This window comes from Anolis sagrei, chromosome Y, assembly GCF_037176765.1.
Source record: "Anolis sagrei isolate rAnoSag1 chromosome Y, rAnoSag1.mat, whole genome shotgun sequence".
Classification (NCBI taxonomy): domain Eukaryota; kingdom Metazoa; phylum Chordata; class Lepidosauria; order Squamata; family Dactyloidae; genus Anolis; species Anolis sagrei.
Window position 1 is genome coordinate 77,397,704 of NC_090035.1, and position 25,545 is coordinate 77,423,248.

Here is a 25,545-nt window from a genome sequence, read left to right on the forward strand (position 1 = left end):
ATATTATATATATATATATATAGAGAGAGAGAGAGAGGGGGGGGGGGGAGGGGGTTCAAATGACCAGAAAGGCGATTCCACTTGAACATTCGGAAGAACTTCCCGACTGTAAGAAGAGCTGTTCAACAGTAGAACTCTCTGCCTCAGAGTCCATTTTTTAAACATGTCAGTGGAGACATGGGTTCAAATGACCGGAAAGGAGATTCCACTTGAACTTTTGGAAGAACTTCCTGACTGTAAGATGAGATGTTCAACAGTGGAACTCTCTGCCTCAAGGTCCTTTTTCATACCAGGAATGACTTGAGAAACTGCAAGTCCCTTCTGGTGTGAGAAAATTGTCCACCCGCAATGACGTTGCCCAGGAGACACCTGGATGTTTTGATGTCTTACCATCCTTGTGGGAGGCTTCTCTCATGTCCCCGCATGGGGAGCTGGAGCTGACAGTGGGAGCTCATCCACACTTTCTCCAGATTCGAACCTCCAACCTGTTGGTCTTCAGTCCTGCCGGCACAAGGGATTAACCCATTGCACCCCCGGGGGCTCCTGTTGGGATTATGTGGATTATCTGTTCTGATAATCTGGATTATAGGGGTCTCGGTGTGCTCAAATTCCTTCCTGTTTACCAGTTCAAATGACCCTTTCCAGAGCTAAAATCGTATTGAAAGCCTTCAGTTGTGAAGCCCATCATCCAGTACACCACAATGGACCGAGGCTGGATTTAGATTGTCAGATAATCCAGTTTGAACCTGTGTTGTGTGCTCAGTGTGTAGTCCAGGTATGGGCAAACATGGACCCTCCAGGTGTTTTGGACTCCAACTCCCACCATTCCTAACAGCCTCAGGCCCCTTCCTTTTCCCCCTCAGCCACTTAAGCGGATAGGTAGATGGATTGATAGATGGATAGGTAGATAGATGGATAGATGGATAGGTAGATGGATGGATAGATGGATAGGTAGATGGATGGATAGATGGATAGGTAGATGGATGGATAGATGGTAGGTGCATACATGGATGGATGGATAGATGGATGGATTGATATTTGGATAGATAGATTGTTAGATTGATAGGTAGATAGATGGATAGATAGATAGATAGATAGATAGATAGATAGATAGGTGGATAGGTAGAGGGATGGATAAATGGTAGGTACATACATGGATGGATGGATGGATTGTTAGATGGATAGGTAGATCATTAGATTGATAGGTAGATAGGTAGATGGATAGATGGATAAAAGATAGATGGATAGATATGTGGATAGGCAGACGGATGGATAGATGGATAGGTACATAACATGGATGGATGGATGGATGGATGGATAGATAATTATATTGATAGTTAGATGGATGGAGAGATGGATAGGTAGATAGATGGATAGATGGATAGGTACATACATGGATGGATGGATGGATAGATAGATTGATAGGTAGGTAGATGGTTAAATTGATAGGTAGATAGATGGATGGATGGATGGATGGATGGATGGATAGATGGAGAGATAGATGGATAGGTAGATGGAGAGATGGATAGGTAAATAGATGGATAGATGGATAGGTACGTACATGGATGGATGGATTGATAGATGGATAGGTAGATCATTACATTGATAGGTAGATAGATGGACAGATAGGTGGATAGGTAGATGGAGAGGTAGATGGAGAGGTAGATAGATGGATAGATGGATAGGTACGTACATCAATGGATGGATGGATAGATGGATGGATAGATAGATGGATTGATAGATAGATTGATAGATAGATAGGCAGATAGTTAGATTGTGGTAGATAGATGGATAGATAGATGGATAAGTAGTTTGAGAGATAGATGGATAGGTAGGTAGGTAGATAGATTGATAGATAATTGGATAGGTAGATGGATGGATAGATGGATAAGTACGTACATGGATGGATGAATGGATGGATAGGTGGATAGGTAGATGGATGGATGGATGGATTGATAGATGGATGGATGGATAGATAGATGGATGGATGGATGGATGGATGGATAGATAGATAGATAGATGGATAAGTAGATGAAGAGATAGATGGATAGGTAGATAGACTGATAGATAATTGGATAGGTAGATGGATGGATAGATGGATAAGTATGTACATTGATGGATGAATGGATGGATAGATGGATAGATAGATAGATGGATGGATAGGTAGATAGGTGGATAGGTAGATGGATGGATTGATTGATTTATAGGTAGACCGTTAGATTGATAGGTAGTTAGATGGATAAATGGATAGGTGGATGGATGGATAGATAGGTGGATAGGTAGATGGAGAGATAGATGGATAGGTAGATGGAGAGATAGATGGATAGGTAGATAGATGGCTAGATAGATGGATAGGTAAATGGATGGATGGTAGGTACGTACATGGATGGATGGATAGATGGATGGATTTAGATTTTCAGACAATCCAGTTTGCATTACTGACAGTATTGAAAGAGACTTGGTTTGCAAGTATGTTTCCCAAGTGTGGCTGCTCTACATTCCCATCAGCTTTCTCCTGGAAACTGGAACGGTGATGGTGCAGACGAGCCTGACTTTGCTATTCAAGGATATATCTTTGCACTGGCCGATCTTGTCTCCGCTCCTGCCCTTGCAAATCCTTCCCTTCTTCTTCTTCTTGACCGCTGTCTTCATTTTGATTAATGACCCAGCCCAGATATAGGAAATCTTTAACCGTTTCGACGTCTTCCGTGCCTGCTTCCAGGTTATGTGGTCATTACGGTGGCTTGCTTCGTCGTCCAAGGATAACCTTTCCCATCTAATTTCTTTCCCTAAGATGGGGTTGTGTTGCACTTCCCAGCATCCTTTCACTATTGGCTTTGCTGCCCAAAATGTATGGGAGTTGTAGTCCTTAAATATATCTGGAAGGCTGCAGCTGGATAGCTCTGTCTTATGATCTTACGATCGATTATTTTCCCACTCTTCTTTTGCAATATTGATTTGCAAAAACAGGTGTGGAAAGTTCTCTTTCAATAGGCTGCAAAGGTAAAATTATCCCAGTCTTGTTTTTGGACTACGGCTCCCAAAATCCCCAATCAACATAAGTCCAAAACATCACAAGTTACTTTAGACCAGTGGTTCTCAACCTTCCTAATCCGGAGACCCCTTAATCCAGTTCCTCCTTTTGTGGTGACCCCCAAGCATAACATTATTTTCGTTGCTAATTCACAACTGTAATTATGCTCCTGTTAGGAATCGTAATGTAAATATCTGATATGCAGGATGTATTTTCATTCACTGGACCAAATTGGGCACCAATACCTGATACACCCACATTTGAATACTGATGGGGTTGATTTTGTCATTTGGGAGATGTAGTTGCTGGGATTTATAGTTCACCTACAATCAAAGAGCATTCTGAACTCCACCAACAATGGAATCAAACCAAACTTGGCACACAGAACTCCCCTGACCAACAGAAAATACTGGAAGGGTTTGGTGGGCATTGACCTTGAGTTTTGGAGTTGTAGTTCACCTACATCCAAATAGCACTGTGGACTCAAACAATGATGGATCTGGACCTAACTTGGCACAGATACTCAATATGCCCAAATGTGAACACTGGTGGAGTTTGGGGAAAATAGATCTTGACATTTGGGAGTTGTAGTTGCTGGGATTTATAGTTCACCTACAATCAAAGAGCATTCTGAACCCCACCAACAATAGAATTGGGCCAAACTTCCCACACAGAAACCCCATGACCAACAGAAAATATTGCATTTTCTGATGGTCTTCAGTGACCCCTCTGACACCCCCTGGTGATTCCTCCAGGGGTCCCGACCCCCAGGTTGAGAAACACTGCTCTAGAACATGGCCATATACCCCGAAAAAATCTACAACAATCCAGTGATTCCAGCCATGAAAGCCTTCGAGAATACATTGTTTATATTTTTGCTCTTGCGGAACACTGGTGGTCCACGGCCCACAGGTTGGGAACCACTGGTGTAGATATACTTGGAAACTCTGAAGCCATAGAACCAGGACTTTTGGCTCCTGGGGATGTGATATGGCTGTTTTGGAAGCCTTGGAAGGCTTTTCTCCAGCCCTCTTTTGCTATTTGCAATTCTCTCCGAGTCTTTGGTGCAATGAAACACCCTGGTGCCAAGGCTTGCCAATTGAACTGCGGTGGTGCCCATCTTCTCCTGCCTTCTTCGCCCTGTTCTTTTGGAAGAGTGGCACCACTTTCCCACTTCTACTGATATTTCAGAGTTCTGAATTGTATGTTTCCTCTCTCTCTCTTTTTGCAGCTGTCTTGCCTTCCAACTAGAGAAGAATGCGCCTTTCCAAGGCTTTCGGTGACACTTTGGTGCCCTTTTGGTGTTCTGTTCCCCCCCTTGTTTTGGCTCCCTTTGTGGCTCGGACGTGTCCTTGCTTTGCCCCACCCTTTGGACACCCTTCCAAGGTGTTCGCTCGCTCGCTCGCTCGCCCGGCCGCTCTTGTCAGAAAAGGGGATCCATTGGTATGCGTGAGGCGTCCCGTCTATTGATGATCTCCATTTTATATGCGCGAGAGGTGTGGGCTCCGTATTGGTATGGGCGAGAGGGTGCGAGTGCAGTTGTGCGTGCCTCCGGATCGGTATGCGTGGGCGCTCGCCCGTTGGATGCGGGGAAAGAGGCAGCGGAGCCGGACGTGCCACGCTGCTACAGAGGGATGCTTGCGCCTTGTGTTTGAAGAAGCCGGGGTGATTTATTATTGCCTCTTCATCATAGATACATATATATATATAAAGTTACCCTCCACCGCAGACAATATTTACATTGTCTCCTTTGCTTTGTGGAATCACATTGGATGGTTCTGTTTACAGCCAGTCTCCAAGTTACAAACAAGATCGGTTCTGTAGGTTTGTTCGTAAGTTGAATTTGTTTATACGTCGGAACAGGAACATTTTTAAAGTCCAACTCCAACTATGTTGTTGTTGTTGTTCATTCGTTCAGTCGTCTCTGACTCTTCGTGACCTCATGGACCAGCCCACGCCAGAGCTCCCTGTCGGCCGTCACCACCCTCAGCTCCTTCAAGGTCAGTCCAGTCACTTCAAGGATGCCATCCATCCATCTTGCCCTTGGTCGGCCCCTCTTCCTTTTGCCTTCCACTTTCCCCAGCATCATTGTCTTCTCTAGGCTTGGCTGTCTCCTCATCATGTGGCCAAAGGACTTCAACTTTGTCTCTCGTCTCCTTCCCTCCAATGAGCAGTCGGGCTTTATTTCCTGGAGGATGGACTGGTTGGATCTTCTCGCAGTCCAAGGCACTCTCAGCACTTTCCTCCAGCACCACAGCTCAAAAGCATCTCTCTTCCTTCGCTCAGCCTTCCCTAAGGTCCAGCTCTCACATCCGTAGGTGACTACAGGGAAGACCATGGCTTTGACTAGGCAATGGATCTTGGTTGCCAGTCTGATGTCTCTACTCTTCACTATTTTATCGAGACTGGACCTTGCTCTCCTCCCAAGAAGGAAGCGTCTTCTGATTTCCTGGCCTCAGTCTGCTTCTGCAGTAATCTTTGCGCCTAGAAATATAAAGTCTGTCACGGCCTCCACATTTTCTCCCTCTATTTCCCAGTTGTCAATCATTCTTGTTGCCATAATCTTAGTTTTTTTGATGTTGAGCTGCAACCCAGCTTTTGCGCTTTCTTCTTTCACCTTGATTAGAAGGCTCCTTAGCTCCTCCTCGCTTTCGGCCATCAGAGTGGTGTCATCTTCATATCTGAGATTGTTAATGTTTCTTCCAGTAATTTTCACCCCAGCTTTGCATTCATCCAGCCCCGCACATCCTCGCATGATGTGTCCTGCATACAAGTTAAAAAGGTTGGGTGAGAGGATGCAGCCTTGCCGTACGCCTTTCCCAATCTTGAACCAGTCTGTTCCTCCGTGGTCAGTTCTGACTGTTGCTCCTTGGTCCTTGTACAGATTCCTCAGGAGAGAGGGAAGGGGGCTTGGGATGCCCATCCCACCCAGAACTTGCCACAATTTATTATGATCCAACTCCAACTATATATTTATACATATACTAGCTGTCCCCTGCCATGTGTTGCTGTGGCCCAGTCTGGTGATCTGGAAAATAAAGTAATGAGAAAGTGTTTGTTTCTAATATATGTAATTCCTTTCTGCTTGTGGGTAAACAGTATTTCTTGTTGTTTCTTTGTCGGTGTTGATGTGGAGAGTGTCTGGTTTGCCTACTCTGGAATATGCAAGATATCATAGTCCTTCTTTAAGGGTCTCTTGCAAATCTATGATACTATATCTGTGTGTGTGAGAGAGAATCATATCTATCTATCTATATCTATGGCTGGATGGCTCTGTCAGGAGGGCTCTGATTACATTTTCTTGCCCTGGTGAAGAGATTTGGACTGGATGGCCTTAAGTATTTTCTGTAGGTCATGGGGGTTCTGTGTGGGAAGTTTGCCCCAATTCTGTCGTTGGTGGGTTTCAGAATGCTCTTTAATTTGTAGTGAACTATAAATCCCAGTAACTACAAATCCCAAATGTCAAGGTCTATTTCCTCCAAACTCCATCTGTGTTCATATTTAGGCATATGGAATTTTTGTGTCAAGTTTGGTCCAGATCCATCATTGTTTGAGTCCACAGTGCTCTCTGGATGTGGGTGAACTACAATTCCCAAACTCAAGATCAATGTCCACCAAATCCTTCCAGTTTTTTCTGTTGATCATGGAAGTTCTGTATGCCATGCTTGGTTCAATCCCATCATTGGTGGAGTTCAGAATGCTCTTTGATTGTAGGTGAACTATAAATCTCAGCAACTACAACTCCCAAATGTCAATGTCTATATTTCTCAAACTCCACCAGTGTTCACATTTGGGCATATTGAGTATCCATGCCAAGTTTGGTCCAGATCCATCATTGTTTGAGTCCACAGTGCTCTCTGGATGTGGGTGAACTACAATTCCCAAACTCAAAATCAATGTCCACCAAATCCTTCCAGTTTTTTTGTTGGTCGTGGGAGGCCTGTGTGCTAAGTTTGGCCCAATTCCATCATTGGTGGAGTTCAGATTGCTCTTTGATTGTAGGTAAACTATAAATCTCAGCAACAACAATTCCTAAATGACAAAAACAATTTTTTTGAGTGGAGGACATACATTGGACTGTTAGGTGTCTTGTGTCCAAATTTGGTGTGAATTTCCCCAGTGGTTTTTGAGTTCTGATGGTATCACAAACGAACGTTACATTTTTATTTATATAGATGCACACACATGCTTTGGATAGCATAGGGAAGGGTGAATGCCCTTGTGGGGTTCCCTTTGCTGTCTGTGTCCATATTCAGAGGATTCCACCTCACTTTTTGCCTTTGCAATTTTGCAAAATGTGTCTTGTTGTGGAAACAAGGATTGGGGATAAAGCTTCAGTGGAGACACCTTTTCCCCATGGTAATAACTCTTCCAGGAGTGAATTTCCCTTCTGAGAGACACTTCCTGTTGTCTCACTGGTTGTAACTAGGAGTCATTTGTAAGATGGATGCTTGGAACTGCCTGTTGTGCCAAACTCTGGAACGGCCTGCTGTGCCAAACTAGGCTGCCTTTGGCATTGGTATATTCCTGTCTCCAAAGGACTGGAATGTTGTTGCCAATTGACTTGCAGGACGAGGCTCTTGTACCTTTAATAATTGCATAGAAGAGGGTCTTTCGGTCGTGACTGTCATCTCCAGAGAACTGGAACTGCTATTCAATTGGGGTTGCCAATTGAATTGTAGGACTAAGGCTCTTGTACCTTTAACAGTGGTGTAGAAGAGGGTCTTTCAGTTGTGTCCAATATGTCTGGTTGCCACTTGAATTGCAAGACAAGGTTCCTGTACCTTTAATCGTTGTATCATTCATTCATTCATTCAGGCCAGTATTTCTCAACCTTCCTCATGCCGTGACCCCTTAATACAGTTCCTCATGTTGTGGTGACCCCCAACCATAGCATTATTTTCAATGCTACTTCCATAACTGTAATGATGCTACTGTGAATCATAATGTAATATCTGGTAGGCAGGATGTATTTTCATTCAGTGGACCAAATTTGGCACAAAGACCCAACATGCCCAAATTTGAATACTGGTGGGTTGCAGGGGATTGATTTTGTCATTTGGGAGTTGTAGTTGCTGGGATTTATAGTTCACCTACAATCAAAGAGCATTCTGAACTCCACCAACAATGGAATTGAACCAAACTGGGCACACAGAACTCCCACGACCAACAGAAAATACTGGAAGGGTTTGGTGGGCATTGACCTTGAGTTTTTGAGTTGTAGTTCACCTCCATCCAGAGAGCACTATGGACTCAAACAATGATGGATCTGGATCAAACTTGGCACAAATACTCAAATTTGTATACCCAAATTTGTATACCCAAATTTGTATACCCAAATTTGTATACCCAAATTTGTATACCCAAATTTGAATACTGGTGGGGTGGGATTGATTTTGTCATTTGGGAGTTGTAGTTGCTGGGATTTATAGTTCACCTACAATCAAAGATTCCCCAGAGACTAGGACGCGGAACAATGGCTTCAAACTACAAGAAAGGAGATTCCATCTGAACATGAGGAAGAACTTCCTGACTGTGAGAGCCGTTCAGCAGTGGAACTCTCTGCCCCGGAGTGTGGTGGAGGCTCCTTCTTTGGAAGCTTTTAAGCAGAGGCTGGATGGCCATCTGTCAGGGGCGATTTAAATGAAATATTCCTGCTTCTTGGCAGGGGGTTGGACTGGATAGCTCATGAGGTCTCTTCCAATTCTATGATTCTATGATTCTGAACTCCACCAACAATGGAATTGAACCAGACTTGTCACAATACTCCCATGACCAACAGAAATTACTGGAAGGATTTGGTGGGCATTGAGCTTGATTTTTGGAGTTGTAGTTCACCTCCATCCAGAGAGCACTGTGGACTCAAACAAGGATAGATCTGGACCAAACTTGGCACGAATACTCAATCTGTCCAAATGTAAACACTGGTGGAGTTTGGGGAAAATAGACCTTGTCATTTGGGGGTTGTAGTTGCTGACATTTATAGTTCACCTACAATCCAAGAGTGTTCTCAACACCACCAATGATAGAATTGGGCCAGACTTCCCATATAGAACCCCCTTGACCAACAGAAAATACTGTGTTTTCTGATGATCTTTGATGACCCCTCTGACACCCCGACCCCCAGGTTGCGAAACACTGATTTAGGCGATCCCTCGTCCGAATAGGATAGTCTTCCAGGGTCAGTGTCCTGGTGGTGGGTCCGTAAGTGGCTGTGGAGCCCTATTCTTGACCTGCATCTTCTCCCACAGTGAGGGCATCAGTTTCCAGGTGGAAGGCGGTCGCAGTCGGGGTTGGCTTGACGCATTTCTCTTGGCACATTTCTCTCTTTCGCCCTCCATTCGTGCCTCTTCAAACTCCACAGCACTATTGGTCATAACTGACGTCCAACTGGAGCGCTCAAGGGCCAGGGCTTCCCAGTCCTCAGTGTCTATGCCAGAGTTTTTAAGGTTGGCTTTGAGCCCATCTTTCAATCTCTTTTCCTGTCCTCCAATGCTCCATTTTCCGTTCTTGAGTTCGGAGTAGAGCAACTGCTTTGGGAGACGGTGGTCGGGCATCTGGACAATGTCGCTGGTCCAGCGGAGTTGATGGCGGAGGAGCATCGCTTCAGTGCTGGTGGTCTTTGCTTCTTCCAGCACGCTGATATTTCTCCGCTTGTCTACCCAAGAGATTTGCAGGATTTTTCGGAGGCAGCGCTGATGGAATCATTCCAGGAGTTGCATGTGACGTCTGTAGACAGTCCACGTTTCGCAGGCGTATAGCAGGGTTGGGAGGACAATAGCTTTATAGACAAGCACCTTGGTATCCCTACGGATGTCTCGGTCCTCAAACACTCTCTGCCTTATTCGGAAAAAAGCTGCACTCGCAGAGCTCAGGTGGTGTTGTATTTCAGTGTCAATGTTGACTTTTGTGGAGAGGTGGCTACCAAGGTAGCGGAAATGGTCCACATTTTCTAATGTTACACCATTAAGCTGTATCTCTGTCATTGGAGAGGGATTGGCTGGTGACTTCTGGAAGAGCACTTTGGTTTTCTCGATGTTCAATGACAGGCCGATCGTTGTATCAAAAGATGGTCTTTTGGTAGTGTCCACCATCTCCAGAGAATTGGAACGAGGTTGCCAATTGAATTGCAGGACGAGACTCCTGTACCTTAATAGTTGAGTAGAAGAGGGTCTTTTGGGCATGCCCACCATCTCTGGAAGACTGAAATTGGGTTGTCAATTAAACTATGGATTAGGCTCTTGTAGTTTTAATAGTTCTGTATAAGAGGGACTTTCTGTAGGTTGCCTTGGTGCATCTATACCAGGCATGGGCAAACTTTGGCCCTCCAGGTGTTTTGGACTACAACTCCCACAATTCCTAACAGCCGGTAGGCTGTTAGGAATTGTGGGAGTTGTAGTCCAAAACACCTGGAGGGCCAAAGTTTGCCCATGCCTGATCTATACTGTGGAATTAATCCACTTTGATACCTGTTTAACTGCCGTGGCTCAGCGAATCCCGGCTCATATTTTTTGTTAGGAAACCAAACTTTTCCAAAGTTGGAGGCGAAGCACTTGTGTAGCTCTTGTCTGCAAAGATTTGAACGCAAGCCTTCTTTTGTGCCGCAACTCCGAAAAAAAAACCACGATTGTCTCCGCCATAGAAACATATGTGATCTGAGTTTCAATTTTCCATTTTATTTTCGGACGGATCCTTCTCTCCCTCCCTGCAGTTGTACAAAGAACTCCGTGGATTTTAATTATAACTCCGGCAAGAGAGTCGGCCGTAATTGAGCTAAATTTGTGTCCTCATTTATGTTAATATTTTCTTGCAATTAGCGGCTTTTTAGAAAGATCCCCTCGCTTGGAGCTCAGCTTCTTTTCTGCTGCTTCGGAGGCATTGTCAGCGTGCTTTTCCGCGCCTTCTCTTTCCCAGCTTGGAGAGGCTGCAGCAGGTTACTTTTGCCCAGGCTCATTGGGAAGAATAAGGCAAATCCCTCTTTCTCCTCTCCTCATGTCCAAAGCAAGCTGCTTTGGACCATGACTTCAGTTTGCAGCAATTTAAAGATGGGCCAAAACTAACAAAATGAAGTTCAACAGTGACAAATACAAGATACTCCACTTTGGCAGGAAAAACGAAATGCAAAGATACAGAATGGGGGACGATGCCTGGCTCGAGAGCAGTACGTGTGAAAAAGATCTTGGAGTCCTCGTGGACAACAAGTTAAACATGAGCCAACAATATGATGTGGCGGCAAAAAAAGCCAATGGGATTTTGGCCTGCATCAAGAGGAGCCTAGTGTCTAGGTCCAGGGAAGTCATGCTCCCCATGCTCTATTCCGCTTTGGTTAGACCACACCTGGAATATTGTGTCCAATTCTGGGCACCACAATTCAAGAGAGATATTGATAAGCTGGAATGTGTCCAGAGGAGAGCGACTAAAATGATAAAAGGTCTGGAGAACAAGCCCTATGAGGAGCAGCTTAAGGAGCTGGGCATGTTTAGCCTGAAGAAGAGAAGGCTGAGAGGAGATATGATGAGGGCCATGTATAAATATGTGAGAGGAAGCCACAGGGAGGAGGGAGCAAGCTTGTTTTCTGCTTCCTTGGAGACTAGGACACGAAACAATGGCTTCAAACTACAAGAGAGGAGATTCCATCTGAACATGAGGAAGAACTTCCTGACTGTGAGAGCCGTTCAGCAGTGGAACTCTCTGCCCCGGAGTGTGGTGGAAGTTCCTTCTTTGGAAGCTTTTAAACAGAGGCTGGATGACCATCTGTCAGGGGTGCTTTGAATGCAATATTCCTGCTTCTTGGCAGAATGGGGTTGGACTGGATGGCCCATGAGGTCTCTTCCAACTCTTTGATTCTGTGATTCTATGATAGTAAGCTGAGAACCAAGGAGGAAAGTTGGAGGAAGAGAGAGAAACCGGGACATTTTAAAACCCACTGGAAAAGTGGGACAATAGAGAAGTAATTAGATCTGTTTCTGCTGAAATTGAAAACAGATGGAAGGGTTGTTGTTATTGTTGGAAAGGTGGTGGTTGTTGTTGTTACTGTGCACCTTCTTTGAATACAGCAGGTGGGAGTGTTGTAGTAGTAGTGGTAATAATTGTTGTTGTTATTGTTGTTGTTGTGCCCCTTCTTTGAATACAGTAGATGGAAAGGTTGTTGTTGTTGTTGTTGTTGTTGTGCACCTTCTTTGAATACAGTATATGGAAAGGTTGTTGTTGTTGTGCACCTTCTTTGAATAGAGTAGATGGAAAGGTTGTTGTTGTTGTGCACCTTCCTTTAATACAGTAGATGGGAGGGTTGTTGTTGTTGCTGTGCACCTTCTTTGAAAACAGTAGATGGAAAGGTTGTTGTTGTTATTGTTGTTGTGTACCTTCTTATGCAAACAGTAGATGGAAAGGTTGTTGTTGTTATTGTTGTGCACCTTCTTTCAATAATGGAGATGAAAAGGTTGTTGTTGTTGTGCACCTTCTTTGAATACAGTAGATGGAAAGGTTGTTGTTGTTGTTGTTGTGCACCTTCTTTGAAAACAGTAGATGGAAAGGTTGTTGTTGTTATTGTTGTGCACCTTCTTTGAATAATGGAGATGAAAAGGTTGTTGTTGTTGTGCACCTTCTTTGAATACAGTAGATAGAAAGGTTGTTGTTGTTGTTGTGCACCTTCTTTGAATAATGGAGATGAAAAGGTTGTTGTTGTTGTGCACCTTCTTTGAATACAGATGGAAAGGTTGTTGTTGTGCACCTTCTTTGAATACAGTAGATGGAAAGGTTGTTGCTGTTGTTGTGCATCTTCTTTGAATACAGTCATTCCAAAACTAATGAAATACCTGGGAGTGTGGTGGAATTTCATTCCCTAAGCACAGTCTGGATGTCCATCTGTCGGGACATACCTGGAAATGTGGTGGTTTATAAGCGCAATCTGGATGGCCATCTGTTGGGAAGGTTTTGATTGTGTCTTCCTGCCTGGCAAAAGGGGGTTGGACTGGATAGCCTTTGAGGATCCCTTCCAAATCTAGTAAAATATGGAATACCTGGGAATGTGGTAGAATTTCGTTCTCTAAGCACAGTCCGGATGTCCATCTGCCGGGAGGGCTTTAATTGTGTCTTCCTGCATGGACTGGATGTCCTTTAGAGGTCCCTTCCTACTCTATAATTCTGTATCAGTGATGGTGAGGATAGATATTAATCATCCCTGAGTACTTTGGAGTGGAAACCAGGCACAGACGCAGCCATAAACCCTATGAGTTTGGGATTTGTAACTCTCCAAGGTTCACTTGCCTTGGGCCCGTCTCTCACTCACGCAGTTGGATCTTGGGATTTCTTGCTCGGCACGCAGCCCTCCTTTTCCGCTTGGTTGCTCTTGATTGTCGCTCAGCAAGAGGCCAAATTGACCGGGGAAAATGGGGAGCCAAAAAAGGAGGCGAATACAAAGTGTGCCAAGAGGTTTGAGAAGGACTTGGAGGACGCAATAAGAGCCTCTTTCTATAGGGTTTCCATAGGGAAGAGGGACCCAAACATCTCACTAGCCAAGGGTGCATCTACACTGTGGATTTGATCCAGTTTGATTCCACTTTAATTGCCACGGCTCATTGTGATTGAATCCTGGGAGCTGTAATTCAGTGCGCTTTATGACAGGGAAGACCTTGCAAAACTACAACTCCCAGGGTGTAAATAAACATAGAGATAATAATAATACCTGGAGAAAGCAGGGTGTAAATAAACATAATAATAATAATAATAATAATAATAATAATAATAATAATACCTGGTGAGGGTTCCTATGCCTTTCATGGGTTGCATCTATTCCAGCCCTCCGAGTGTTTTGGACTTCAACTCCTACAATTCCAGCTGTTAGGAATGGTGGGAGTTGGAGTCCAAAACACATAGAAGGCCAAAGTTTGCCCATGCCTGATCTACACTGTCGAATTAATGAAATGAGAGCATGCTGCCAGGCGAAATGCACAACTAGGCTCCTGGAGAAATCAAAAACAGCGCTCCTGAGTCTTTAATAGTGGGACAGAAGAGGGAATTCCTGGCTAAATCAAAGGGGTGCGTCTACATTGTGGACTTAATCCACTTTGGTACCTCTTGAACTGGCAAGATTCAATACTATGGGATTTGGGGAGTTGTAGTGTGTATGCACTCTGCAAGATGCATTCCCAATCCTAAGGGAGGAAAAAAAAGCAGAGTGTTGTCGTTGTTGTTGTTGTTAAACAATAATAATTCAATACAAAATGCAAATGGGAATGACTCCTGCTGACCACAACTCTTCCTTTTCTTTTTCCCAAGGTTGTGGCTTTCCCTCGAGGAAACCCACGTCTCCAAGATGCTCTGACGCTGAGCTCCCAAATTGGAAGGTTCCCGAATCACGATGGCGGCTCTTTACGGCAGCGAAGTCAAATGCGTCAGCGTCGAGTGGGACTTCCTGCAGGGCCTCTTGGTCAAGAACCAGCCGGTGCCCTGGTAAGTCGGGGCTGAATCTTTTTTTAAATACACACACACACACACACACACACACATATATATTATGGAGAGAGAGAGGGAGGGAGGGAGGGAGGGAGAGAGAGATTTAATTATTTTAGGCATGGGCCAATTTGGGTCCTCCAGGTGTTTGGACTGCAACTCCTACAATTCCTGGATGGATAGGTAGGTAGATGGATGAATTGATGGATAGATAGATAGATAGACAGACAGATGGATAGATAGGTAGGTAGGTAGATGGATGAATTGATGGATAGATAGATAGACAGACAGACAGACAGGCAGATGGATAGATAGGTAGGTAGATGGATGAATTGATGGATAGATAGATAGACAGACAGACAGACGGATAGATAGGTAGGTAGGTAGATGGATGAATTGATGGATAGATAGATAGATAGACAGACAGACAGACAGACAGATGGATAGATAGGTAGGTAGATGGATGAATTGATGGATAGATAGATAGACAGACAGACAGACAGACAGACAGATGGATAGATAGGTAGGTAGATGGATGAATTGATAGATAGATAGATAGATAGATAGATAGACAGACAGACAGACAGACAGATGGATAGATAGGTAGGTAGATGGATGAATTGATGGATAGATAGATAGACAGACAGACAGACAGACAGATGGATAGATAGGTAGGTAGATGGATGAATTGATGGATAGATAGATAGACAGACAGACAGACAGATGGATAGATAGGTAGGTAGATGGATGAATTGATGGATAGATAGATAGACAGACAGACAGACAGATGGATAGATAGGTAGGTAGATGGATGAATTGATGGATAGATAGATAGACAGACAGACAGACAGATGGATAGATAGGTAGGTAGGTAGATGGATGAATTGATGGATAGATAGACAGACAGACAGACAGACAGATGGATAGATAGGTAGGTAGATGGATGAATTGATGGATAGATAGATAGATAGACAGACAGACAGACAGATGGATAGATAGGTAGGTAGATGGATGAATTGATGGATAGATAAACAGACAGACAGATAGATGGACAAGTGGGTGGGTTAATGGATGGATGGATGGATAGATAGATAGATAGATAGATGGATGGATAGATAGGTAGATAAATGGATGGATAGATAGATGGATAGGTAGGTAGGTAGGTAGGTGCATAGATAGATAGATAGATAGATAGATAGATAGATAGATAGATAGATATGTAGGTAGATGGATGGAAAAATGGGTGGATTGATGGATAGATAGATGGATATATAGGTAGATGGATAGATAAGTGAATAGATAGGTTGATGGATGGATGGAAAGATGAATGGATGGATGGATGGATGGATGGATGGATAGATAGATAGATGGATAAATGGATGGAAAGATGAATGGATGGATGGATGGATGGATAGATAGATAGATAGATAGATAGATAGATAGATAGATAGATAAATGGATGGATGGTGGATGGATGGATAAATGAATAGATAGATGGATGGATCAATTGAATAATTGATAGATTGATAGATAGATGGATAAACATGTGAATGGATGGATAAATGAATAGATTGATGGATGGATGGATGGATGGATAGATAGATAGATAGATAGATAGATAGGTAGATGGATGGATGGATAGATGGATCGGTCGATAGACAGATAGATAGATGGATGGATGGATGGATAGATAGATAGATAGACAGATAGATGGATGGATAGGAATATATATACACAGAAGGTTGGACTGGATACCCCTTGAGGTCTCTTCCAGCTCTAGGATTCTATGATACATACGAGTATATAGGTAGGTAGATAGGTGGATGGGCGGATGGATGCATGCCTAGGTATATGATATAGATATATACACAGAAGGTTGGACTGGATAATCCTTGGGGACTCATCCAAGTTTATGATTCTATCGTTATGACCTGAATAGCTTTTGCAAGTCCAACATTATCCCCTCCACCCCTTACGTCTCCCTTCAAAGTAGACTTGGAGGTGCTCAGATACCATCTCCATACAATTCTAGAGTTGGAGGAGACCCCAAGGGCCATCTCGTCCAACCCCTTCTACCAGGCAAGAAAAGCACAATCAAAGCACCCTCAATAGATGGCCATCCAGCCTCTGCTTCAAAGCCTCCAGAGAAGAAGGTCTTGAGGAGGACACCCTTGGGGTTCAGTTCTGCTCCTCAAGCACCTTCTCTGCTTCTCCTCCAGCCTCCAGGCTCTGCGGAAGGAGAAGTCCCGCAACGCGGCTCGCTCCCGCCGGGGCAAGGAGAACTTTGAGTTCTACGAGTTGGCCAAGATGCTGCCGCTGCCCGGAGCCATCACCAGCCAGCTGGACAAGGCCTCCATCGTCCGCCTCACCATCAGTTACCTCAAGATGCGGGACTTTGCCAGCCATGGAGACCCTCCTTGGAACCTGCGGGCAGAAGGACTTCCCCCACCTGGCAAAGGTAAGAATCTAGAGTTCTCCTTGGCGCCATTGTTTATCTGTTTGTTTGTTTACAATATGCCTTATCTCCCGACAGTGGGACTCAAGGCAACTAGTGTCATGTTTGAAAACAAGACAAAGAGTGGGAGAAGTAGGCAAAGGGTGCATCTTCTACACAATGTGACAGTTTGAATCACTGTGGGAGCTTTAGCTCAGCTTTGAAGATACATGAAGAACTTGTAAAACTACAACTCCCAGGATTGCATAGCATTGGGTCATGGTGGTTAAAGTGGTGCCAAACTGCATCCATTCTACAGTGTAGATGCACCTACCTATTTTTACAAGGTCTTTACCCTTTTCTGCCTGGGGCCTTGCCAAACTACAACTCCCAGGACCCTGTAGCAAAGAGACATGACACTTCAAGTGGTGCCAAACTGCATCCATTCTACAGTATAGACACACCTACCTATTTTTACAAAGTCTTGAGCTTTATCTGCCTGTGGCCTTGCCAAACTACAACTCCCAGGGCTCTGTAGCAAAGAGACATGACACTTCATATGGTGCCAAACTGCATCCATTCTACAGTATAGACACACCTACCTATTTTTACAAAGTCTCGAGCTTTATCTGCCTGGGGCCTTGCCAAACTACAACTCCCAGGGCTCTGTAGCACAGAGACATGACACTCCAAGTGTTGCCAAACTGCATCCATTCTAAAGTGTAGATGCGCCAACCTGTTTTTACAAGGTCTTTAACTTGCATCTGCGTGGGATCTCGCCAAACTACTACTCCCAGGGCAGAGTGTCTGCTGTGGACTCATCTTGTGGTGTTTCTAATAATAATAATAATAATAATAATAATAATAATAATAATAATAACAACAACAACTCTAGACACTTGGGAAGTGTCCGACGTGTGATCCAATACAACAGCCAGAAGAGTGTCTGCTGTGTACTCATCTTCTTGTGTTACAAATAATAATAATAATAATAATAATAATAATAATAATAATAATAACAACAACAACAACAACAACTCTAGACACTTGGGAAGTGTCCGACGTGTGATCCAATACAACAGCCAGCAGAGTATTGTCGAAGTCTTTCATGGCTGGAATCACTAGGTTCTTGTGGGTTTTTTCGGGCTATATGGCCATGTTTTACAGGCATTTTCTCCTGACGTTTCACCTGCATCTATGGCAAGCATCCTCAGAGGTAGTGAGGTCTGTTGGAACTAGGAAAAAGAGTTTATATATCTGTGGAATGACTGAGGTGGGGCCAAGAGCTCTTCTCTGCTGGATCTAGGTGGGAATGTTTCAACTGACCACCTTGATTAGCATTTGAAGGCCTGGCTGAGCCTGGGGGAATCTTTTGTTGAGAGGTGTTAAGCTGTGCCTGGTTGTTTCTTCTCTGCTGTTTTGCTGTTGTAATTGTAGAGTTTTTTTTAATACCGGTAGCCAGATTTTGTTCATTTTCATGGTTTTCTCCTTTCTGTTGAAATTGTCCACATGCTTGTGAATTTCAATGGCTTCTCTGCGTAGCCTGACATAGTAGTTGTGAGAGTGGTCCAGCACTTCTGTGTTCTCCAATAATATGCTGTGTCCATGCTGGTTCATCAGGTGCTCTGCTATGGCTGACTTCTCTGGTTGAAGCAGTCTGCAGTGCCTTTCACGTTCCTTGATTCGTGTCTGGGCAATGCTGCTGCGTTTGGTGGTCCCTCTGTAGACTTGTCCACAGCTGCATGGTACACGGTAGACTCCTGCAGAGGTGAGAGGATCCCTCTTGTCCTTTGCAGAACGTAGCAGTTGTTGGATTTTCTTGGTGGGTTTGTAGATTGTTTGTATGTTGTGTTTCCTCATCAGCTTCCCTCTGCGGTCAGTGGTACCCTTGATGTATGGCAGGAACACTTTTCCTCTGGGTGGATCTTCATCTTGACTCTCGTGGCTTCTTCTCGGTTGTCTTGCAGCTCTTCTGATGTCTGAGGTGGAGTCTCCATTGGCCTGGAGAGCCCAGTTGAGGTGGTTCAGTTCCTCTTGGAGGAGGTGGGCTTCCCAGATTCTTTTTGCACGGTCTGCCAAGGCTTTAATGGGGCTTCTTTTTGGACTTGGGTGATGGTTGGAGTTTTGATGTAGATATCTATCTGTGTGTGTGGGTTTTCTGTAGACGGTGTGACCCAATTGTTGATCTGGTTTGCGGATAACTAGGACATCTAGAAAAGGCAGTCTTCCTTCTTTTTCTTTTTCCATGGTGAACTAAATGTTTGGGTGGATGCTGTTGAGATGGTCCAGGAACCTGTTGAGTTCTTCTTCTCCATGGCTCCAAATGGTGAAGGTGTCATCCACATATCTGAACTATATGTTTGGGTGGATGCTGTTGAGATGGTCCAGGAACCTGTTGAGTTCTTCTTCTCCATGGCTCCAAATGGTGAAAGTGTCATCCACATATCTGAACTATATGTTTGGGTGGATGCTGTTGAGATGGTCCAGGAACCTGTTGAGTTCTTCTTCTCCATGGCTCCAAATGATGAAGGTGTCATCCACATATCTGAACTATATGTTTGGGTGGATGCTGTTGAGATGGTCCAGGAATCTGTTGAGTTCTTCTTCTCCATGGCTCCAAATGGTGAAAGTGTCATCCACATATCTGAACTATATGTTTGGGTGGATGCTGTTGAGATGGTCCAGGAACCCGTTGAGTTCTTCTTCTCCATGGCTCCAAATGGTGAAAGTGTCATCCACATATCTGAACTATATGTTTGGGTGGATGCTGTTGAGATGGTCCAGGAACCTGTTGAGTTCTTCTTCTCCATGGCTCCAAATGGTGAAGGTGTCATCCACATATCTGAACTATACATTTGGGTGGATGCTGTTGAGATGGTCCAGGAACCTGTTGAGTTCTTCTTCTCCATGGCTCCAAATGGTGAAAGTGTCATCCACATATCTGAACTATATGTTTGGGTGGATGCTGTTGAGATGGTCCAGGAACCTGTTGAGTTCTTCTTCTCCATGGCTCCAAATGGTGAAAGTGTCACCCACATATCTGAACTATATGTTTGGGTGGATGCTGTTGAGATGGTCCAGGAACCTGTTGAGTTCTTCTTTTCCATGGCTCCAAATGGTGAAAGTGTCACCCACATATCTGAACTATATGTTTGGGTGGATGCTGTTGAGATGGTCCAGGAACCTGTTGAGTTCCTCTTCTCCATGGCTCCAAATGGTGAAGGTGTCATCCACATATCTGAACTATATGTTTGGGTGGATGCTGTTGAGATGGTCCAGGAACCTGTTGAGTTCTTCTTCTCCATGGCTCCAAATGGTGAAGATGTCATCCACATATCTGAACTATATGTTTGGGTGGATGCTGTTGAGATGGTCCAGGAACCTGTTGAGTTCTTCTTCTCCATGGCTCCAAATGGTGAAGGTGTCATCCACATATCTGAACTATATGTTTGGGTGGATGCTGTTGAGATGGTCCAGGAACCTGTTGAGTTCTTCTTCTCCATGGCTCCAAATGGTGAAGATGTCATCCACATATCTGAACTATATGTTTGGGTGGATGCTGTTGAGATGGTCCAGGAACCTGTTGAGTTCTTCTTCTCCATGGCTCCAAATGGTGAAGGTGTCATCCACATATCTGAACTATATGTTTGGGTGGATGCTGTTGAGATGGTCCAGGAACCTGTTGAGTTCTTCTTCTCCATGGCTCCAAATGGTGAAGGTGTCATCCACATATCTGAACTATATGTTTGGGTGGATGCTGTTGAGATGGTCCAGGAACCTGTTGAGTTCTTCTTCTCCATGGCTCCAAATGGTGAAGATGTCATCCACATATCTGAACCATATCGTGGGCTTTTTGGTTGCTGTCTCCAGGGCTTGTTCTTCAAAGTGTTCCATGTAGAAGTTAGCTATGACCGGGCTGAGAATAATAATAATCTCTGCCAGGCGTGGAAATGGGCAAACATGAGCCACCATTGACTGGCATCCAGACCCACAAGTCCTTCCTCTCTCTTTGGGAAGTCTTTCCTTGCGCCCGGTGTCCCTTCGGATGCTCTCGAGACCGGCGGAAACGGCCCCATTCCGACACATGCGCCCTCCCCGCACCCAGATGAAATAGCATTGATTAGCCATGCAATAAATCACCATTTAAATAATGCAGCTTCCAAGGGTGTAATTAAATAAATTAACTGCCTCAGAAGAATACAGGCTTGCAGCAATTTCTGATTACTATCATTACCCGCGGGGTAATTATCAGCCGAATAACGAGAGAGAATGTGCCGCGAAATAGGGATAAACATCTGCCTATTGTTGTTGGGCGAGGGTGGGGAGCAAGCGGCGGTCCCCCCCAAACCGCAGATTCCAGCACTGGGATGGTGGGACCCTTTTGTGATGGTCTTTTTGGACACACCCCCCCCCCTTCTTTTCCCTCGATTCCCCCCAAAAGCCAAAATCTGCAAGGAATGAATTAGATTAATGACCAGCTTTGGGGTGGAGGGAAAACGCAGCAGCCAGAACTTTGTGCAAAACAGCATGGAAGGGCTTTCCTGCCATTGTTTGGCCGCAGCTGTGTCTTCCAAAAGGGTTTAAAAATAGAAGAGCGTTTGGAGGGGGAGATGATGGGACTCGTAGTCCAAAAAAGTCACTTTGGCAGATCGTCCAAAAGAAAAAAATCACTTTCTGGGTCTTGGTGAAGGGATGCTTGGAGTCATCGTTCAAAAAAGTCATTTTCTCTGTGATGGCTAGGGAATTCTGGGAGTTGTAGTTCAAAAAAGTCACTTTTTGGATGATGGTGAGAGAATTCTGGGTGATATCTAGGGAATGCTGGGAGTCATAGTCCATAAAACAACTTTTGGGTCTAGTGAGTGGCTTCTGGGAGTTGTAGTGCAAGCGTTTGGAGAGGGAGATTATGGGACTTGTAGTCCAAAAAATTCACTTTCTAGGTGCTGGCAAGAGGATATTAGCAGTCATCGTCCAAAAAAAAAATCACTTTCTGGGTCTTGGTGAGGAGATGCTTGGAGTCGTCGTTCAAAAAAGTCATCTTCTCTGTGATGGCTAGGGAATTCTGGGAGTTGTAGTCCAAAAAGTAACTTTTTGGATGATGGTGAGAGAATTCTGGGTGATGTCTAGGGAATGCTGGGAGTCATAGTCCATAAAACAACTTTTTGGGTCTAGTGAGTGGCTTCTGGGAGTTGTAGTCCAAAAAAGTAACTTTTTGAATGATGGTGAAAGAATTCTGGGAGTCGTAATCCAAAAAGTCACTTTCTGGGTGATGTCTAGGGAATGCCGGGGAGTCACAGTCCGTAAAACAACTTTTTGGGTCTAGTGAGTGGCTTCTGGGAGTTGTAATCCAAAAAAGTAACTTTTTGGATGGAGAGAGAATTCTGGGATTCATAGTCCAAAAAAGTGACTTTCTGAGTGATGGTGAGAGAATTCTGGGAGTTGTAGTCCAAAAAAGTAACTTTTTAGATGATGGTGAGGGGATTCTGGGAGTCGTAACCATCACTTTCTGGGTAAAGACTAGCAGGGTGCTGGGAGTCATAGTCCAAAAAATAACTTTCTTGGTTTTGGTGAGGGGATTCTGGGAGTCATAGTCCATTAAAGTAATTTTCTGGGTGATGTCTAGGGAATGTTGGGAGTCATAGTCCATGAAATGACTTTTGGGGTCTGGTGAGGGGATTCTGGGAGTTGTAGTCCACTTACGGAGATGTCAGTCTCCTATAGAGCAGGCATGGGCCAACTTGGGCCCTCCAGGTGTTCTGGACTTCAACTCCCACAATTCCTAACAGCCTACCGGCTGTTAGGAATTGTGGGAGTTGAAGTCCAAAACACCTGGAGGGCCCAAGTTGGCTCATGCCTGCTCTATAGGATTCTGTAACCAGGTGGACATTCAGCTCTTCTTGATTGACAACTTGGGATCAAGGAGAGGAATCTCAGGGCAAGCGCGTCGCCTCCAAAACACTTTTCGCTTTCCTTTCTGGACTGGCACATGGTTCTCCCCCTCCGCGTCTCCCAAAGCGGCGCTTGTCCAGGAATTTCCCTGTACTGATTAGCATCTTTAACCTGGGGCCAATTTCCTAATCAATCGCATTAGCGGCAATTAGCAGCGTCTTTTATAAACGCCCGACAGCAAGTTCTCCACCCCGGGCTCCCTCCTCCATCGGAGCCAAGGGGGGAAAATACTAATAATATTACGACCGTGTTGATTAATCAGCCGGCGGTTTATTAAACATCCATCGTAGACTCGATGGAGCAACGGATTCAAACTGCAAGGAAGGAGATTCCACCTAAACATTAGGAAAAACTCACTATATGTTCCCTTGGAGTCTCCTTCTTGGCATATAGGATGGATGGCTATCTGTCGGGAGGGCTTTGATTGTGTCTCCCTGCTTGGCAGAAGGCGGTTGGACTAGATGGCCTTTTGGGGGATCCCTTCCAACCTTATGAACTATGAACAGCTGTATAAACAACACACAAGGTTGTAGAAATCCATCTAGAATGGATGGCTATCTGTCGGGAGGGCTTTGATTGTGCCTTCCTGCTTGGCAGAAGGGGGTTGGACTGGATGACCTTTTTGGGGGATCCCTTCCAACCCTATGAACTATGAACAGCTGTATAAACAACACAAAAGGTTGTAGAAACCCATCTAGAATTGATGGCTATCTGTCGGGAGGGATTTGATTGTGTCCTGCTTGGCAGAAGGTGGTTGGACTGGATGGCCTTTCAGGGGTCCCTTCTAACCCTATGATACTATAAACAGCTGTATAAGCAACACACAAGGTTGTAGAAACCCATCTAAGATGGATGGCTATCTGTCGGGAGGGCTTTGATTGTGCCTTCCTGCTTGGCAGAAGATGGTTGGACTAGATGACCTTTGGGGTACCCTATGATACTATGAACAGCTGTATAAGCAACACAGGAAGTTGTAGAAACCCACCTAGGATGGATGGCTATCTGTCAGGAGGGCTTTGATTGTGTCTCCCTGCTTGGCAGAAGGGGGTTGGACTGGATGGCCTTTTGGGGATCCCTTCCAACCCTATGATACTATGAACAGCTGTATAAGCAACACACAAGGTTGTAGAAACCCATCTAGGATGAATGGCTATCTGTCGGGAGGGCTTTGATTGTGCCTTCCTGCTTGGCAGAAGGGGGTTGGACTGGATGACCTTTTTGGGGGATCCCTTCCAACCCTATGAACTATGAACAGCTGTATAAACAACGCAAAAGGTTGTAGAAACCCATCTAGAATTGATGGCTATCTGTCGGGAGGGATTTGATTGTGTCCTGCTTGGCAGAAGGTGGTTGGACTGGATGGCCTTTCAGGGGTCCCTTCTAACCCTATGATACTATAAACAGCTGTATAAACAACACAGAAGGTTGTAGAAACCCATCTAGAATGGATGGCTATCTGTCGGGAGGGATTTGATTGTGTCCTGCTTGGCAGAAGGTGGTTGGACTGGATGGCCTTTTGAGGGGTCCCTTCTAACCCTATGATACTATAAACAGCTGTATAAACAACACACAAGGTTGTAGAAACCCACCTAGGATGGATGGCTATCTGTTGGGAGGGCTTTGATTGTGCCTTCCTGCTTGGCAGTAGAGGGTTGGACTGGATAGTCGCTTCCAACCATGTGATACTATGAACAGCTGTATAAACAACACACAAGGTTGGAGAAACCCATTTATTCCATGTACAAGAGTTGAATGAAAAGTAATGCCTCCACCTTCGTAACTCTTCAACAGATGGCAGTACTGGTATGCAACAAGTACTGGCTTGTTCAGTAGACTCTCCTCTACAGTTCCAATTTTTTGAGAAGCCTTAGCATTGACCGGTTGTGTTGTTAAAGTGCAAAGTATGGAACCCTGCGCAGACGGTCGGTCAATGCGACTTAAGCAAAGCGCAGTCCTTGAATTCTTGACAGCAGAAGGTGTCACCCCAAAGGAGATTCATCAGAGAATGCAAGCTGTTGATGGTGATTCTGTGGATGTGAGTACTGTGTGTCGTTGGGTGAGTAAGTTTAAAAATGTTGAGGTGACATCTTCTGCTATTAAGAATTCAATGACTTCACATTGCTTAAGTTGCATTGACTGACCATCTGTGCAGGGTTCCATAGTATGCACTTTAACAACACAACCGTTCAATACTAAGGCTTCCCGCTAAAATGGAACTGTAGAGGAGAGTCTACTGAACAAGCCAGTACCTGCCGCATACGTTGCTTAAGTCTCACTGAGGATGATCCAAATGCACTGCTTCCGAGATGCAAGATTTCTTCTCCTTGGATTTCTTTTTGGGTTTTGGAGGGAATAGGAGCCATTTTGGGCCAGTCCACACAGAGAAGCCTTTCATGCAGGACATAAAACCAGGAGCTCCTGTAGAAAGCTTCGTCTTCTATGGCTTGGCCGGGGAGATATACAGCCCACAGCTTGGCCGGGGTTATACAGCCCTACAGTTCCTTTGCTGACGAACTTCAGTCAGCCCTCACTGAAACCTGAACTCCTTTTTCCCCCTGGAAGTCTACAAAGCTCTGCTTGGTAAGGGTCACTCGCAGAAGCCAGAAGCAGTTGGTACCGGGTGCAGGGGCTCCACGCCAACAGAGGCAAAGACAGACTGCCCAGATTAGAAGTTAAGGAT

General features: G+C 44.7%; 1 protein-coding gene across 1 annotated transcript in view; it reads left to right on the top strand.

Moving 5' to 3' along the window:
* LOC137095669 (neuronal PAS domain-containing protein 1-like) overlaps positions 1 to 25,545 on the top strand; it is a 73,911-nt gene that overhangs the window by 7,278 nt on the left and 41,088 nt on the right. Inside the window, exons 2-3 of the mRNA XM_067462437.1 lie at positions 14,312 to 14,485; positions 16,705 to 16,943. Of these exons, the coding sequence (XP_067318538.1) occupies positions 14,394 to 14,485; positions 16,705 to 16,943 (331 nt within the window). The 5' untranslated portion in view covers positions 14,312 to 14,393. The remainder of the gene's footprint in view (positions 1 to 14,311; positions 14,486 to 16,704; positions 16,944 to 25,545) is intronic.